The sequence below is a fragment of the Ambystoma mexicanum genome, chromosome 2p (genome assembly GCF_040938575.1).
Source record: "Ambystoma mexicanum isolate Mex_15411 chromosome 2p, UKY_AmexF1_1, whole genome shotgun sequence".
Classification (NCBI taxonomy): Eukaryota; Metazoa; Chordata; class Amphibia; order Caudata; family Ambystomatidae; genus Ambystoma; species Ambystoma mexicanum.
In genome coordinates this window covers 1,466,420,561-1,466,435,603 of record NC_090923.1, presented here as the reverse complement: position 1 = coordinate 1,466,435,603, position 15,043 = coordinate 1,466,420,561, and the positions used below count along the sequence as shown (strand labels likewise).

At 44.9% G+C, this 15,043-nt stretch overlaps 1 protein-coding gene across 3 annotated transcripts in view; it reads right to left on the bottom strand.

Annotated features, from left to right (window-relative positions):
* Positions 1–15,043, bottom strand: part of LOC138567624 (syntaxin-binding protein 4-like) — an 839,836-nt gene that overhangs the window by 10,844 nt on the left and 813,949 nt on the right. For all 3 annotated transcript variants that reach the window (XM_069646045.1, XM_069646044.1, XM_069646046.1), the window contains one exon: positions 8,170–8,230. In XM_069646045.1, the coding sequence (XP_069502146.1) occupies positions 8,170–8,230 (61 nt within the window). The remainder of the gene's footprint in view (positions 1–8,169; positions 8,231–15,043) is intronic.

Sequence of the window (15,043 nt, the reverse complement as noted above, 5' to 3'; positions counted from 1 at the left end):
CCAAATACTATGCAGGCACCTGAAGTCAGCGGCCCACTTCTCTGACAATGCATCCAACTGGATCAGGTCATTCCTTGACAACAGGCACATGCAAGTTTTCTCCCCTACTGCATTGGCCGATCCCACACCAGTCCCTTGTGGAGTCCCGCAGGGATCCTGCGTTTCCCCAACTCTCTACAATGTCTTCACCAAACCTCTTTTTGACGTGCTTAACTATCTGGGTGTCACCTACACTATCTACGCTGATGACACCCAGATACTCATACCCATCACTGGTGACTACATTGCTGACTCTAAAGCCCTTAATGACATTTACCTTGTCATACAAGCCTGGATGGCCCAGCATGAACTAGGCCTCAACGATGACAAGACTGAGCTTCTCATCTTAGGCACACAACAGAGACTTAACAAACTAAGTCACTTGTTTGGCTCCTTTAACATTGATGGTAATCTGATTGAAGTATCCAAAGACACCAAAACTTTGGGTATATACTTGGACGCCTTCTTGACACTCACTAGACAAACCAATGCAGTGGCCTCTGCGTCCGCTTACACCTGCAAATTGATCTCAGCCTGCTGCCCTTTCCTCCATGCCCAGAACTGCATCACCCTGGCCAGGACCTTGGTCATGTCCAAATTGGACTACTGCAATGCATTGTACCAGGCCACCAACCAGGGTAATCTTAACAAACTCCAAACGACCCAAAACAATGCCATTAGAGCAGCCCTCAACATTCCCCAATCTGCCCACATTTCAGAAACAAGGAAGAACCTCAACTGGCTCTCAGTCTCCCAAAGGATCTCCCTGAAAGCTCTGGCCCTCATTTACAAATGCATTAACCACCAGGCTCCCTCATACCTAGCCTCGCGCTTCACTCAATATACACCAGCACGAGCACTCAGATCTACACAAAACCAAGGCCTTGCGATCCCTAGATTCCAGCTCCACTCTGCTGGAGGCGCTAGCTTCCCTGTCCTGGCAGCCAAGCTCTGGAACACTGTACCACTCCTGATCAGAACGCTACCTTCATTCAACCAATTCAAACAGAAAGCCAAGCTCTGGTTAGCTACATCCTACTAATAACTGCTCCTCTGTATTGGACGGGCCATCCGGGACCCTGCTTTGTTCTGATGATCGATGCCTGATTTGTAACGTCTATTGTTTACTTTGTTGCAATTTGCTGGGACCTTTGTGATGATATGCCCCACATGTAATGTACTGCTCCTTTACTTGTAATGTAATGTAATGTTCTACTAAGATATGCGCCCGGTTGCCCTTGGGCCTGGCCTGCGCTATACAAATAAAACAAATACAAATACAAATTATGCTTTCTCTCCTCCTCTCCCTGCTAAATTCCTGTCTGAAACTGCACTGAATCTGCAACTGGGCCACTCTCACCGATCTCGATCCCTAGCCCAGGACTGTCTCTGTATCCCTGCAGTCCCCCCGTCCCCCAGCACTTGTCTGCACTTGCCACCAGCTGGCCCTTATTATTTATCATGTTATTCTACTGGCCCTGTACTGCACTTTCCCCTCTCCATTTCCCCTTACACTTTCCGTTCCCCCTCTGCCCATGCACTTGTGCGATCTGAATGACACCTGGCCTAGTAGGATAGTTGTCTGTCTACCCTTGTCCCCCGTCCCTGCCTCGTCGCACCTTGAAACACTTGTGTATAGGCACGTTACAAATGTCTTATCATATCATATCATATCATAGCTGCTGTGCAGGTTTGAATATACGCCAGCTGTGTAACATCTGGTGGCAGAAGCACCCGTGAAGCCGTGACAGTCTCAGAGTCGCACCATCACTCACTGACGGCTGTTTCAACATTTACAGATCCATACTGTGCCTAGAGAGATCTCAGAACGTCAAAAATGTGTGAGAGGAAGTGTTCATAGTCTATTGCTGCTCCTTGGGTTCCTTAATAGCCGGCCATTAGGTATTCCTAAGCTCTCCCGTAGCAATTACATCATGGACGCTCCTGATATGCACTTGCAACTCCAGCCCTGTAACAGACACTGCCTGCCAATAACTTCTTCCTGTGCCAGCTGGGCATTTCTTAACGGTTTCCAGATCAACAGTGGACCTGCGTTGGTATAAACCAATATTGCTGAATCCGGGTCTTACATCACTTCTTGCACAGCATTATTCATTCACTCTCTATTAGCCTTTTGTTCCTGACCTTCTGTCCAAATCTTTAATGTAACCTCCCTATTAACCCTTACTAGTAATCACACTCACCTGATGCCTGAATCGTCACTTTGCCAAATGGGTTACTACTTGTTCATATGATGTAGGGTTTGTCTTTGTAGAACGTTGACTTCTAGTCTTGCTGTTTCCTCGGGTGACATTTCTCCATGAATAAGTACTGTATCTTGGTATTTAAAGTACAGTACAGAAACCACTTCAGCCATCATAGAACAGGCAGGGTCATGATACCCGCAATATTGTGCGCAAGCAATATAAGACTCAAAACACTGTACTTTCCATTCAAGCTGCCAGCGTCCTCCTGCTACAGATGATTAGTTCTGCTTACGTTGGTCTCTCTCTTCATCCCCCTAACAGCTTCCCACAGTTTAGTCTTTGTTTTCTGAACTATATCAGACATTAAATGCATCTGTGGACATCTGCCTTCCTTTGATTGCTGTTTCACTCTGCAGTCCATCGCACTGTCCTAAAATCTTGCACCTCAGTCCCACATATACAGTAGACCTGTCACTCCTACCGAGGGGTTTCCTCCTTTGAGGCTGTGGGATCATGTCACAAAATTACTACTGGTCTGCTTAACCGCCAACTCAACCCCTAATTACTGTTAAACCAGCAGTAACCCCGATCATAGAGGTGAAACAGGCACAGCCCAACAGATATACCTCCTTCGCCTCTTTTGGTGGCGCATGCAGCAGGCAAGCTATATCTAGGGGAGGGGTGTGTTAATAACAGTAGCGACCCAAACAGTCATAAAAGGATATCCAATGAAGGGGATATACAACTAGAGGAACTGTAATAAAACAATTAATGCAACCAACTGACTAGAAACACTACAAGCCCACCCCTGTAAATGAAACACAGAGAATACAGAACTTGGTGAGAAAGGGTACTGTGGATAGATTAGCAGGGGTGTCCAGGCAGGAGGCTTGGCAACAATGTCAATAGTTAAAGGATATGTCTTTGTAGAAAACAGGAAAAGGGGGGCTTGAAAGTTACAATGGCCCCAAATAGTGGACAATGGGGACAGTGCCTTCGGTTTCTTGTCTTTAGGGCCACACCAGTGTTGAGCCTGTCTTTCTAGGAGTGTCCTGATGAAGTGATTCAGTGTCTGGTTGATGAGCTGGTTGAGTGGGTCCAACACACAGTGCGGCCCAAGTGGCACCAGCACGTTGCATGAAACTTTGGACAGGCAGACGATGTCTGAGTCAGTGTTAGGACCCAGAGTTGTTACATGACCTCTGGGTTGCTGGGAAGCTCAATATGGGACAGGGATACAGGGAGTCCTTAGTTCTGGGACTTCCACTCCAGGAAGTTGTCTGGCACCTACAGGGGGCATTTCACCTCCAGTGAGCAGAGTCCTGGTTCCACTGCACAGCCAGGAGAGAAGCCTTTGTCCAAAGCAATGCCAGTGTTAAAGATGGCACAAAGAAAACTCCTCCTCCCAGAGAAGGTTTAGTGTATTTTACTTATTTTCTTTGCATGGTGCTCCCTCTCTCATCTATAAATGGCATTCCCACCCTTTCCCGGGCATCCCTAGTGCCCGGGTTGGTAGACAGTGAATGTTGAACCCTACTAACTAAGATGGCTGGTGGGGATATCCAATATGTCCTTTCTGTTTAAACGTATTTACTTTCTAGTCTAATCCTACACTATCAATATTGTTAGTGTTAAAAGAGGAATATGACTTCCAGATACACGACCATACTCAGCCTCCTGCCTCTTACACCCTAATATTCCTCTCCATGTCACTGATTAAGATTCCCTCTCTACTCTCCTGCATCCAACTCCAACCAGCTTCTCTCCTTCTTCCTCCTACATCTATCCCGCCAATGTCTCTCACTCCTTGATTTGATTTTGATTTTAATTTTTAAATAGCGCTGACAACCTGGCCGAATTAAATGCATCTGGGCTCAAATCGTACTTGACTCATGATGTCTCCAAAGTATGCTCTCAGCAGAGCTTGAAACTAGGGGGCTGATTCATGGAATTTGTGCGCCGAAAAACAGGGATTTGTGAGCCATTCTGCCCGCAAATCCCCATTTGTTAAACAGGGATTTGCGGGCAGAATGGCGCACAAATCCGTTTTTCGGCACACAAATTCCATGAATCAGCCCCTATGTTACTGTGTAAATGTTGAATTTATCTAAACATGAATGTTTTAAGAGATTTACACAATAGACAAAGTCTGTGATGTTACGTAGGTGCAGAGGTAGCGAGTTCCAAAGTTTGGGACCATAGACTGCAAACCTTCGGTCACCCATGGAAGAGCAGCGGGATGGGTGACCACAACAAGAACTTGTATTTAGACTGGAAACATCGACTTGGCTTGCACCAATTCAATTTGTCTGCAGGGTAGGAAGGTGCGAGGGTGTGCAGACATTTAAAAATCAAATGCAAGATCTTAAAAGTAATTCTCATCTGTACCGGAAGCCAATGTAAGGACCTACGTAGGTTTGAAATGGGAGTGCTTTTAGGGAAATGAGCCGAACTGCAGCATCTTGCAGCATTCTGCTCTCTCTGACGTCTTGATCTCTGTTTTGCAGGACACCCTGCAAGTAGGCTGTTACCGTAATCCAGGCGGGAATTAAGAAGTGCTCCACAACCATAGCATGATCTTCTGGTGGAATAAAGGGGAGAGCCAGGCGCATGAGTCGAAAAGAATGGAATACTGACTGCTCCTTCACACCTACCTGGTTGTCACTGTCAAGGTTGGCTTCCCAGATATAGCAGAGATTCTTGATTTTTGGGGAATACTTCAGACTCGTAACCATCAAATGTGGAGGCGGAGGGAGTTTAGAAGTATCTTTAAGCAAGTGATCGGGGCCAAATAAGGCCACTTTTTTTATTGGCGTTCAACTGCAGCAGCCATTTGGGAGATCGAGAGGTTGAATCCACTCAGACAAAGATCTTATTTTCTGAAATGAATCCTTACTATTGTCAACCTTCAAAAAAAACCTGGGTTTCATAAGTGTAGGAATGAAAATTAAAAGGATTTGATGTACAGGTTAAAAAGATGGGGTGAGAGTGCCGAGCCCTGTGGGACACCACAATTCAGCTGAAGGGTGTCAGAAATAATTACCACTTTTGGCTTGTTGACATCGATAAGCTAGAAATGAATTGAACCAAGTCAGGGCTGAATCTGAATCTCTCCTCTAATCTTCCTTCTCGAGCTCTTCGCTCTTCCGCCTCCAACTCCCTCAGGGTCAGTCGCTTGTCCAAGCAACGAGTTGGTTGTAGAACTCTTTCTTCGCCTGGGGCCTCCGTCTGGAACAGCCTCCCTGCCTTCCTGAAACTTGAGGAGAGCCATCCCCGGTTCCGGAAGCACCTCAAAACCTTCCTCTTTGTTTCTGCGTTCTCTCCTCCTCTCTCCTGCAGAACTCCGGCTGAAACTGAAATAACACTGGTCAACTGGTCCCCTCTGATCTCGGGCCCAGGTCCCCTGACCTCACCAGTTGCACACCTGCACTGCCTCCCTGGCAACCTCCGCACTTCAGGGGCTGTTTTCTGTATCCCTAGAGTCCCCTTCCAGCACTTGACACCTGAAGTGTGCACTTACCCTTGCACTTGCCACCAGCTGGCCGCACTTTTTACTTATTGCTTTTTATTTATTCTATTTATTTTTTACTATTGATCCCATGTACTGCACTGCCCCCTCCCCCTTCGCCCCCATACTTTTCCCCTTCCCCAGCACTTGCACGATGTCAATGTCAAAGGGCCTAGTAAGATTGTTGTCTGCCCTCCCTCTGTTCCCCCTCGCTTGCCTCGTTGCTCCTTGAAACACTTGTGTATAGGCGCATTATAAATGCCATATCATATTATATCCCCTGAATAGGCTAAACGAGAAAGTAAAATGCTGTCATCGACTGTGTCAAAGGCTGCGGAAAGATCCAGCATTACCAGAAGGGAAAGTTCCCCCTTATATGGCAAATCAAGGAGATCATCCCAGACTGCCAATAATGCTGTTTCAGTCCCATGTTTTGGGACTGAAACGACTGTTTCTACCCTTCGATGTTACTACTCCCTCCTCCACACTAGTACTACTACTCCAACCCAGCTTCTACTCAGTCACTCTTCTTTCACTTTCACAAACACTTTCCTCTTACTCTTCTACACTCCCTCTAACACTTAGAGCCTCATTCCGAGGTTGGCGGTAAAGGATTAACGGCGCCGGTAAGGGTGCCGGTCCCGTTTACCCCTTACAGCCGCATTACGAGGTCCTTTAGCAGGTCCCGCTAAGGGCGGCTGGTTTTACCAGGCGCCCTTAGTGGGATCCGCTAAAGGACCAGCATGCTAACAACGGGCCCGTTATTAACAGGCCCGTTGTTAGCATGGTCCCCATTCCCATTGAGTCCTATGGTGGCTCGAATGGGAATGGGGATGGGTTCCCTGAATGGGGAAATACCGGGTCCTCCAAGGTTGGAATGGCCCGGTAATTCCCTATTCAGGAAACCTGGACCCGGTATGCAGTAAGGGGATAGCCATGGCGCTGATAGCGCCATGGCTACCTACAACCTCGGAATGAGGCCCTTAAACTCACTTAGCTTGTATGCACAATCACAACACAGTACAATTGGCACTCACTAACTAATACATCACCTTTTCTCTAAGTCACCTCCACACTCCTGCTGATTTCTTGGTCTGCCACCAGCTCCTCCTTTGATCTCACCCGAACAACCCACAGCTTTCTGCTTCCTATTGCTCCTTCTATCCTTCCTGTCCTTATTCCATTGGATAACTGGCTCTGGCCAATCCACCCAAGAGGTGTTACCAACAGCAGAAGTTTATAATAGGTGGTAAAGCCCCACCAATTTTCTCAGCACGGGCCGCCGTAAGGTAGCAATGATAGTGTGTGCTGTGCAGTGTCCAAGTTCAGGTTAGTGGGATTTGGTGTGACTTCCCCCAAGGTAAGGACAGTCTTTTCTGGTGATTGCCTCTCTGATGTAAGACCCTGATGGTTTAGGGTGACTGTAGTAGCGTGTTGCGGCACGTGCCAGTACGGGGAAGTGGTGCCCGGCATGTGCAGCATCTGAGAAGGCTCTCCGCTCCCTCTTCTGCTGCCTTTCTCTCTGTTTTCTGGTTTGAAGATTCTGGTAATGACCACTAGGTAGCGTTGGGCATTGATGGGTTGTTCTCTCTCTGCTGGTCTTTCCATATTGTTGCAGCACTGACTTTGGTTGTAGAAAAAATATGTTAAGAGGCATATGGTGATGAAAGTGGGCACATGTATAAACTTACTCTTGGGGAGTGGACAAGAATTGTGGCCCCCTCATCTTCCCCCATTCCCCTCTGTGGTAGGCTCTGGTGTACCCCATGGTAGGGCCCCCACCCCATGCTGTGAGGGGTTTCTAACCCCTCATGACAAGGACTGCTTACTGACTTCAAAACTGACTCCAGTAGTCATAAACCTGGTGTGAGAGGTGCTTTGTTATATCACTGCTGCCTTTGAAGAAGTACTGGTATCCCAGAGACCTTCTGGGGGAGTATCTTGTGCCCTAGGAGGAAGGTGTTGGCCTTCCTCTGGAGGATCAAAGAGGCACCATCCTGGCCATTGTATGAGAGTGCCACTTCAGTGTAGAAGAAATGATTGCGACAGAATGCCATCTGGTGAGTGTGGTGTAGCCCATGCTTTTTTGATTTTAATAACATAAAATGTTGCAGGTGATTCGGTTTCTAAAAGGGAGATCTGCTAATCAGAGTCCCCTTTCCTTAATGCTCCATGACAAAATGACATCGAAAACATGTTCCTTTGCTGAGATAGCCTACACGCACCCTCAAGCCCAATGCTGCTGTGAGTCAGGACAGGTTCCATGGTCACATGTAGATTCATGACAGCTGCTGGCACACAAAGCTCCTGCATTTCAGAGTTGTGCTATTTCACTTTTCCTCAGCATAATCAGAGATGATTCTGTCTCTGATTGCTGCCCATTCTGCGCCCTGCAATTCAGTAGTCCATACTTACTCAAGGTGATTGAGAATCCCATCTTCCTTGCCCGGAGGGCCTTCCGCGCTGTGCGGTGAGTCTGCAAAGGAAGACAAGGAGATGAGAGCCTGAAGACGGTGGAATACTACATCTTCCATGATAGATTCCTTAAAACCTATCCTTCCCCCTGCATCTATATTCATGTACTTCTTTTTTAATGTCTCACTTCCCAAATTCTTTCTTTCGTTTCTTACGTGCAGATACAATAAAATAAAGAGCACCTGCCCAGTCAAATATCGTTCGGAATTAAATTTTGCACCTACAACCTCACTTAACTTCTGGTTTCAGTGCTTCTCCACACACCCTCTTTGCTGTAGCTTTAATTTCCCCAATGCCATCTCATTCTCTTCATTCATTCCTTCTTTCTACGTCTCCTAACTCTTTTTCTTCACCTTCATTCCTTGTCTGGGTTTAGGGCATTGTTCTACAGGAATTTATTGGGTAGCGTTTGTCCCTCTGCTGTACCTTAACAAAAGCCCTAATAAGAGTAGTGCATGGATAAATTGGTGACATCATTATTTTTCTTTCAATTCAACCTCGCTTTAGATCACTTTGTTGCACTTAGAATGCCTCCGTTTAACGCACAGCTGGTTACCATAATCCCTCCAGCCCTCTACAGCAGAGATAGCAGATAGGAGATAGTTGGAGGGGTGAGCTGTAAGTGGGGTACATTGAGGTATAAATAGGTAAAGCATGGACCAAAGAGAATGCCGGCAGTGGTGTTTTGACCGTAATTCTAAGTGTGTCAGTGACATCGAACCATCTGACATAATTGAATGTCAACAAGGTGACATGTTCCCAGGCTACAGTGTGCTCATTATCCCAGTTTTATTATGGACCTTTAGTCTATAGTAGGGGTGTACTGAAAAGCATATTTAGTATTTGGCCGAATATCGAATAGTGCGGAATGTATTTGGCCGATTATGAAGCTGAATAGGTTCTTTCTTTAAAAAATGATGTTCCAAACTTGAAAAACCCAGCACAGCAATATTTTAAATCTGTGTTTCTTTCTTTCATGTATTCCTCTTAATTGTACTCAACATATACTTATTTAAAGAAATCAAGCCAGAAAAAAGATTACCAAAAGACAGGGACCAAATGTACAGAAGGCTGTTACATATGCAAAACACGGTGCCCCTGACAGTGTCAAGCGTCACTGATCCAAAGTGTTAGGTTTCAATGAACAAAACGAATATTGCAGTTTCTAACTGCCATTGCGAATCACACACAATTTCGTCAGGCTTGCAAGGTAGCTTAGGGGGAAAGTGAGTTTTGAACCTTCATTGCAGCTCACATAGAAATGCATACATGCTTTCTTTTTGCTCATGCAGGATACATGTCAGGGGTACATGTGGGGGGAGAGCACTCCACCTCCCGACTATCCCCACGCCCTCATAGGCCAAATGAGGGAGAGGGCTCTCCCAGAGAGGGTGTTAGGTTTGGAGTAGGTGTAATCATACATAGGAAAGTTGGACATGTAATTCAATCTGCCCAAACCCTACAAACTCTAGAAAAGTGCTTGCATGTTTGCCAGTCACTCAATTCCACCAAATCCCAATCCATCTCTACTTACCCTACCTTCTTCCCACCACACTAGAAGATGCAATGCTCTATGAGCCTAATTACAAGTTTATCTGTGTGGAAAGAAGTGGAGGTAATTACCACCACTTTTGCTATACCGCTGAATTCCGAGTTTGAACTTGCTGGAGGTAAATCCTCCACTTTAAGGCAGATTTACTTCAAAGGAATTACTGCTAGTAGTAAATCGGACAAAAATCCTGATGGAATCCTATGGAATCCAAAAATGGGAATGAACACCACAACTCATAAACCAGCTGTAATTCTGAAAGACTAAGTGATGATAACGGTAAATGATTGTAGTGGTATTGCCATAGAAATACCACCAGATTACAGCCAAACCTGTAATGAGGCACCTTTGTCTATGTTTCTCACTCTTTAACTTACACTCCAGAACCAGCAGATACAGTGCTCACAATCTCTGTCTACATAGAAATGCGCTGTCATCTCTCACACCTTTCTTGTTAGTGCAGACTGGCCTTTAACAAACGTTATTCAAGAGAGTTCCCAATAAGCAGGTACTCCCAAGGGCCAATATGGGTAGGGAAATATTTCACACATCTTGCACTAACTGACATGTAATTGACTTCTCTTCAGCCCCATTGCCTTAGAAGAGATTTAGATCGCCCACTGGAGAGTCTTCTGGTTTGTTTTCAAACATCCCTCCTACCATTTTCACTAAATCAGTATAGCTCTTGGACTACGTGCAATACAAACAGAAACCTCTCACCTGTCTCTCTATTCTCCCTTCCTCTTGTCCTCTTACAGGCTAGCACACAGAGGAACTGGAGAGATTTACAAACATGAAGTTTCTCTAAGAGGGTCCATAGGTGGGTAGCGACATTAGTCTCCGGAAATCTTAGAGAAAAAGTGGAGATATTTGAGATCAGGTCACAGCATGTGAGTGACCACGACCTGCTGGCGATTTCCATTAGAAAAAATGAGAGGGGGGAAGAAAGGGTAAAAATGGGAGAGGTAGAATTAGAGAGGGGAGGAAATCACCTTAGACTTGAACAACAGGACGTGATGCGGCTAGCAAGTCGTTACAGGGACTCTACGCTAGCTGATCCCTCCCTGGTGGAATATCAAGTTATCATTCAAGTAGCAGGGGTACAGGGCAATGGTAAGAGGCCTAGAAGTGGGAGCCCGAAACATTGGTATGATCAATCCCTGGTTAAGAGTAGGAAATTATTGAGGGCGTCCATTGGAAGCGTAAACAAAGAGGGTGATAAGTCACGGAGAAAGGAGAAAATTAGGATTGTAAAACAGCAATATAGAAACTCATGCATTGGGACTAGATGTTTGAGAGCCCAAAACGATGCAGAGAACATGATAAGGGTGGTTTGTGCAAAGAATACTAGACATTATTGGGCTTTAATTAACAACGATGGTGCCCTTAGATCGAGTCTTACTAGTAGCATGGTATCGGAGTCAGAATGAATAGCTCACTACACAACCTTATTTGCAGACCCAGGTTGGTTGGATGGAAAGGTAGTAGAGCCACACCCTTATACTTGGACATTTGCATTCGATTAACTAGATATAAAACTAATGCTTGCTGCAAAAAGAATCTGTGCTCATCCTGTGCAGAGGGGCCAGATGGGATATCCAACCAGGAACCTAAGAGAAATCTAGACCAATGGAGAAAATTCTTGCCAGTTCTCTTTGACCAGATCATGATAAATAAAAAACTACCACTGTCATGGAAAGAAGCAAATATTGTGCCAATCTTCAAGAAGGGAGATATGGCGCTCCGAAAAACAACCGACTTATCGCCCTTCTTGACTCTATTGCAAAACTGTTTGCAACGGTTTTGTTGAGGGATCAAAGAAAATGGGCTGAAAAAAGGGGTATTTTAGATCTGAGACAAACAGGGTTTGTTAAGAGAGTGGGTATTCCCTTAAATCCTTTTATGATTAATCTCCTGAAGGAAAAAGCTCTGGAAACAAATACCTGTTTGTATTTGGCATTTCTTGATCTCGAAAAAGAGTTCGATGGAGTTATAAGACAGAAGCTTTGGACAAAGTTAAGAGTTTGGAAATGCCCTGAAGATTTGGTAGAGGCAAAAGAGGCGCTGTATACAAACACCTCAGTGCGGATTCGGCTCTCAGGAAAAAGACATCTGTCACAAAAAAGATATACCTACTGTGGGTTAAAGCAATGGTGTGCCTTAGCCCTGTTTTTATTCTGCCTGTATATCGCTGATTTGGCGGAGTCACAGAGTGAGGTAAGGGCCTTTCCCCCTAAAGATAAATGGTACGCTGGTACCGTGGATTCTGTTTGCAGATGACCTGGTCTTTTTAGACCTAACACCTATTGGTCTACAGCGTAGAATTCGTGCATTTAATATGTATCTGAGGCAAAATGGCATGAAGATGAAAGTGATAAAATCTAAGATACTGGTAATGAAATCGGCTCATAAAAACAAGGTAGAGAAGTTTACTTGGAAAGTGGAGACTGAGGCCATGAAAGTGGTTGAAACAGTAACTTATTTGGGAATGGTGATAAATAGAAGCATTAGGGACCAGGGGCATTACACTCAATTGAAATACAAACTGACTACTCTAATAAACCAGGGAAGAACCTTTCATAGGAAATTTGGGCGGTTTACGATGACACCAATCTTGTCTTTCAATAAACAGAAAATTGCCCAAGTATTAACCTATGGAGCCGAAGCATTATTACATCTACGTTGGGAAATATGGGAATCTCTAGAGGGTCTATTCTGGCATACATTGCTGCGACTTCCTAATACAGTACCAATATCTGTGATCCGACAAGTACTAAAGCTGTAATCCCTGGAATCTATGGTTCTATGGAAATCGGTAGCTTTATACAGGAAGTGCAGATATGAAACAGACATTATTCCCTTGGCAATTTCTGAGGTAAATAAAAATAAATCTGATAAATATTTATTGCAATGGAATGCAAACATAGAAAGGATTTTGAAACAAAATGACATCAGTCTAGATGTACTAGCGGCAAATCCTTTAGATAAAAGTGACTTAGTGAAACTGAGTTGTCCAAGACCATTAGAAAGGAAGGGTTTGAACTCCCTACCAAAATAGCTCCAGAAATGTCTGTCACAGTACTATCGCGATATGCTGCTTAGATGCAGACTCAACTGTTTAGCAACGGGCGAAGTTTTGTGGGCTCGGAAGATGCCAGGCACTAAAGGTGTGGGATGTAGCTTTTGTAAGGCGAAAGATGTGGTTGAGACGCTATGTCATTGGGTGACAGCTTGTGCCTCGTTGAAAGAAATGAGGCAATTGTATTAACACAGTATGCATTGGAAGAAAGTACGCTTAGCCCAATTGAGTGGTGGGAATGGGTGATCATGGGGGAAAACCCAGGTTTAATAATTGCAGTGTTGAAATTCATTGATAGAGTTTTATTGATGAAGAAGGAACTGAATGAAATAATACATATGTAATTGTCGAGGTATATGCTTTTCTTCTTTTTAATTCAGTTCTCTCTTTTGATTTCAAATTGGGATTTTATGGTATGGAGATTTGAGTTTCTTCTTTTATGTCGGTGCTTTCTTCTTAAAGATGTTGTCATAATGTTAAAGGTTTGCTCAAACCAATAAAACATTTTTATTTTAAAAGTTTGCGACATTGTTCTGTCAAAGAAGGCCTACGAAATAGGAGGGTATGAAAGGTGGTTGTACATAAATCTATGTCTGTTAGTTACTTATTTTGCATCTCGCACCATTACCAAACGTGGTCGAACTTCACAGTGCAACAAGACACTCTACATATGTAAAAAGAAAGGCATGCTTTTCATATTGCACATAAACTGCATGCAAACCTCCCGATCGCACCCTGGACTTTACTGTTAATCAAACGGGACCTGTTGAGGGCACAAATGGGTAACATCCTTGATGGCAGTGTAAACCTCATGGCCATGGGCCCATGCTCAACACACTGCCTCTCCATTTGCTCCAAGCACCTTAGAAACACTGGTCATTAGCCACAAGCAGCTAAGTGTCTGTTCTTGTGCCCCATGTTCGGCAAAACTGTCCATGAGTCCTAAACGCCATATTTTGTCTGTTCATCAGTAAGAAGGTCCTCAGGCTTTCCACTCCAACCAAGATCCTTAGACTGTCTCATAATGTGCCCCAGACACCATGATACTGCCCATCTATGACCCCAAAATCCTAATAGTCTTTCACTGGGGCACATGGTCACCAAGCTGCCAAGCCCATGTGCTCAGGCTCATAACACTGTCTATCCATGTTCCCTAAGCACATCACACTGTCTTTCTATCAGACCTGAGCCTCAGACATTCCATCCATATGCACCAAGATTTTCACACTGGCATTGTGTTCTAATTGCCTCACATTGTCCATGTACCTGAGGATTGCTTGGGCTGGTCAAGACGTTCTGTAATTGGTTGCTGACAAGGAGAGAGCACTGGCGTCCCCACATATAGCAGGTGAAACAACAGACAATAGCAACATCAATATGAAGGAACAAACTTGTCCCAGACAAAACAAGATCTTCTTTTCCTTTTCCCTCCTCGAACCTTTACATCTCTGAGCGCATCACCAACTGCCTTTCCACCATCAAACAGTGGATGGCGCTGCGTTGCCTGATGTTAGACTCATTTAAGACTGAAGGCATCTTTCCTCTGGGCTGCCAAAGTCAACCCCAATATCCCACCCCCTTATCTCTTAACATTCCCACATCATCACATCATTGACAGATAAGTCAAACTTCTAAATTTAAGGTGGATCAACCCAGAATGTACCCACTAGTCTGTTAAAACTCTCATCTCGATGCTGGTTCCCATCAGGCTGGACTACTGCTCTGGCTTACTCATGGGTCTCTCAAATTATCCAATCCTCTGAAATAATGCTTAGCTTCACCACATGCACGCTATGCAACCTACCTTGATCTGCCACCCCAGCCTACTGTCACCTCTTCAGCTGTCACTCTTCTATGCAGAATCACAAACTCTTCCAGTTTCTGCCCTTTGCTCCCAAATCCATCCACAGCCTAACACATTATCTGGACGAATCTATGTTTCACACCTCTACTGCTTGATTTCTCTGTTCTCTTACTCTCAATGACCCCTTTCCCCCCTCTACTCCCTGCGCGCTTCCTCCTTTACTCAACTGACCACTCACCACCAGAGTGCTCTTTCCTCTGAGATCAAGGCATTCTAGTTAGTCTTGAAATGTAAGATCATGCAGATAATCTATATGCTATCCAGAGAGAGTGTGTCCTCTTCCCCCCAACCCAGTCTTCCTGCCAGTCCATGCCCTGTCTAA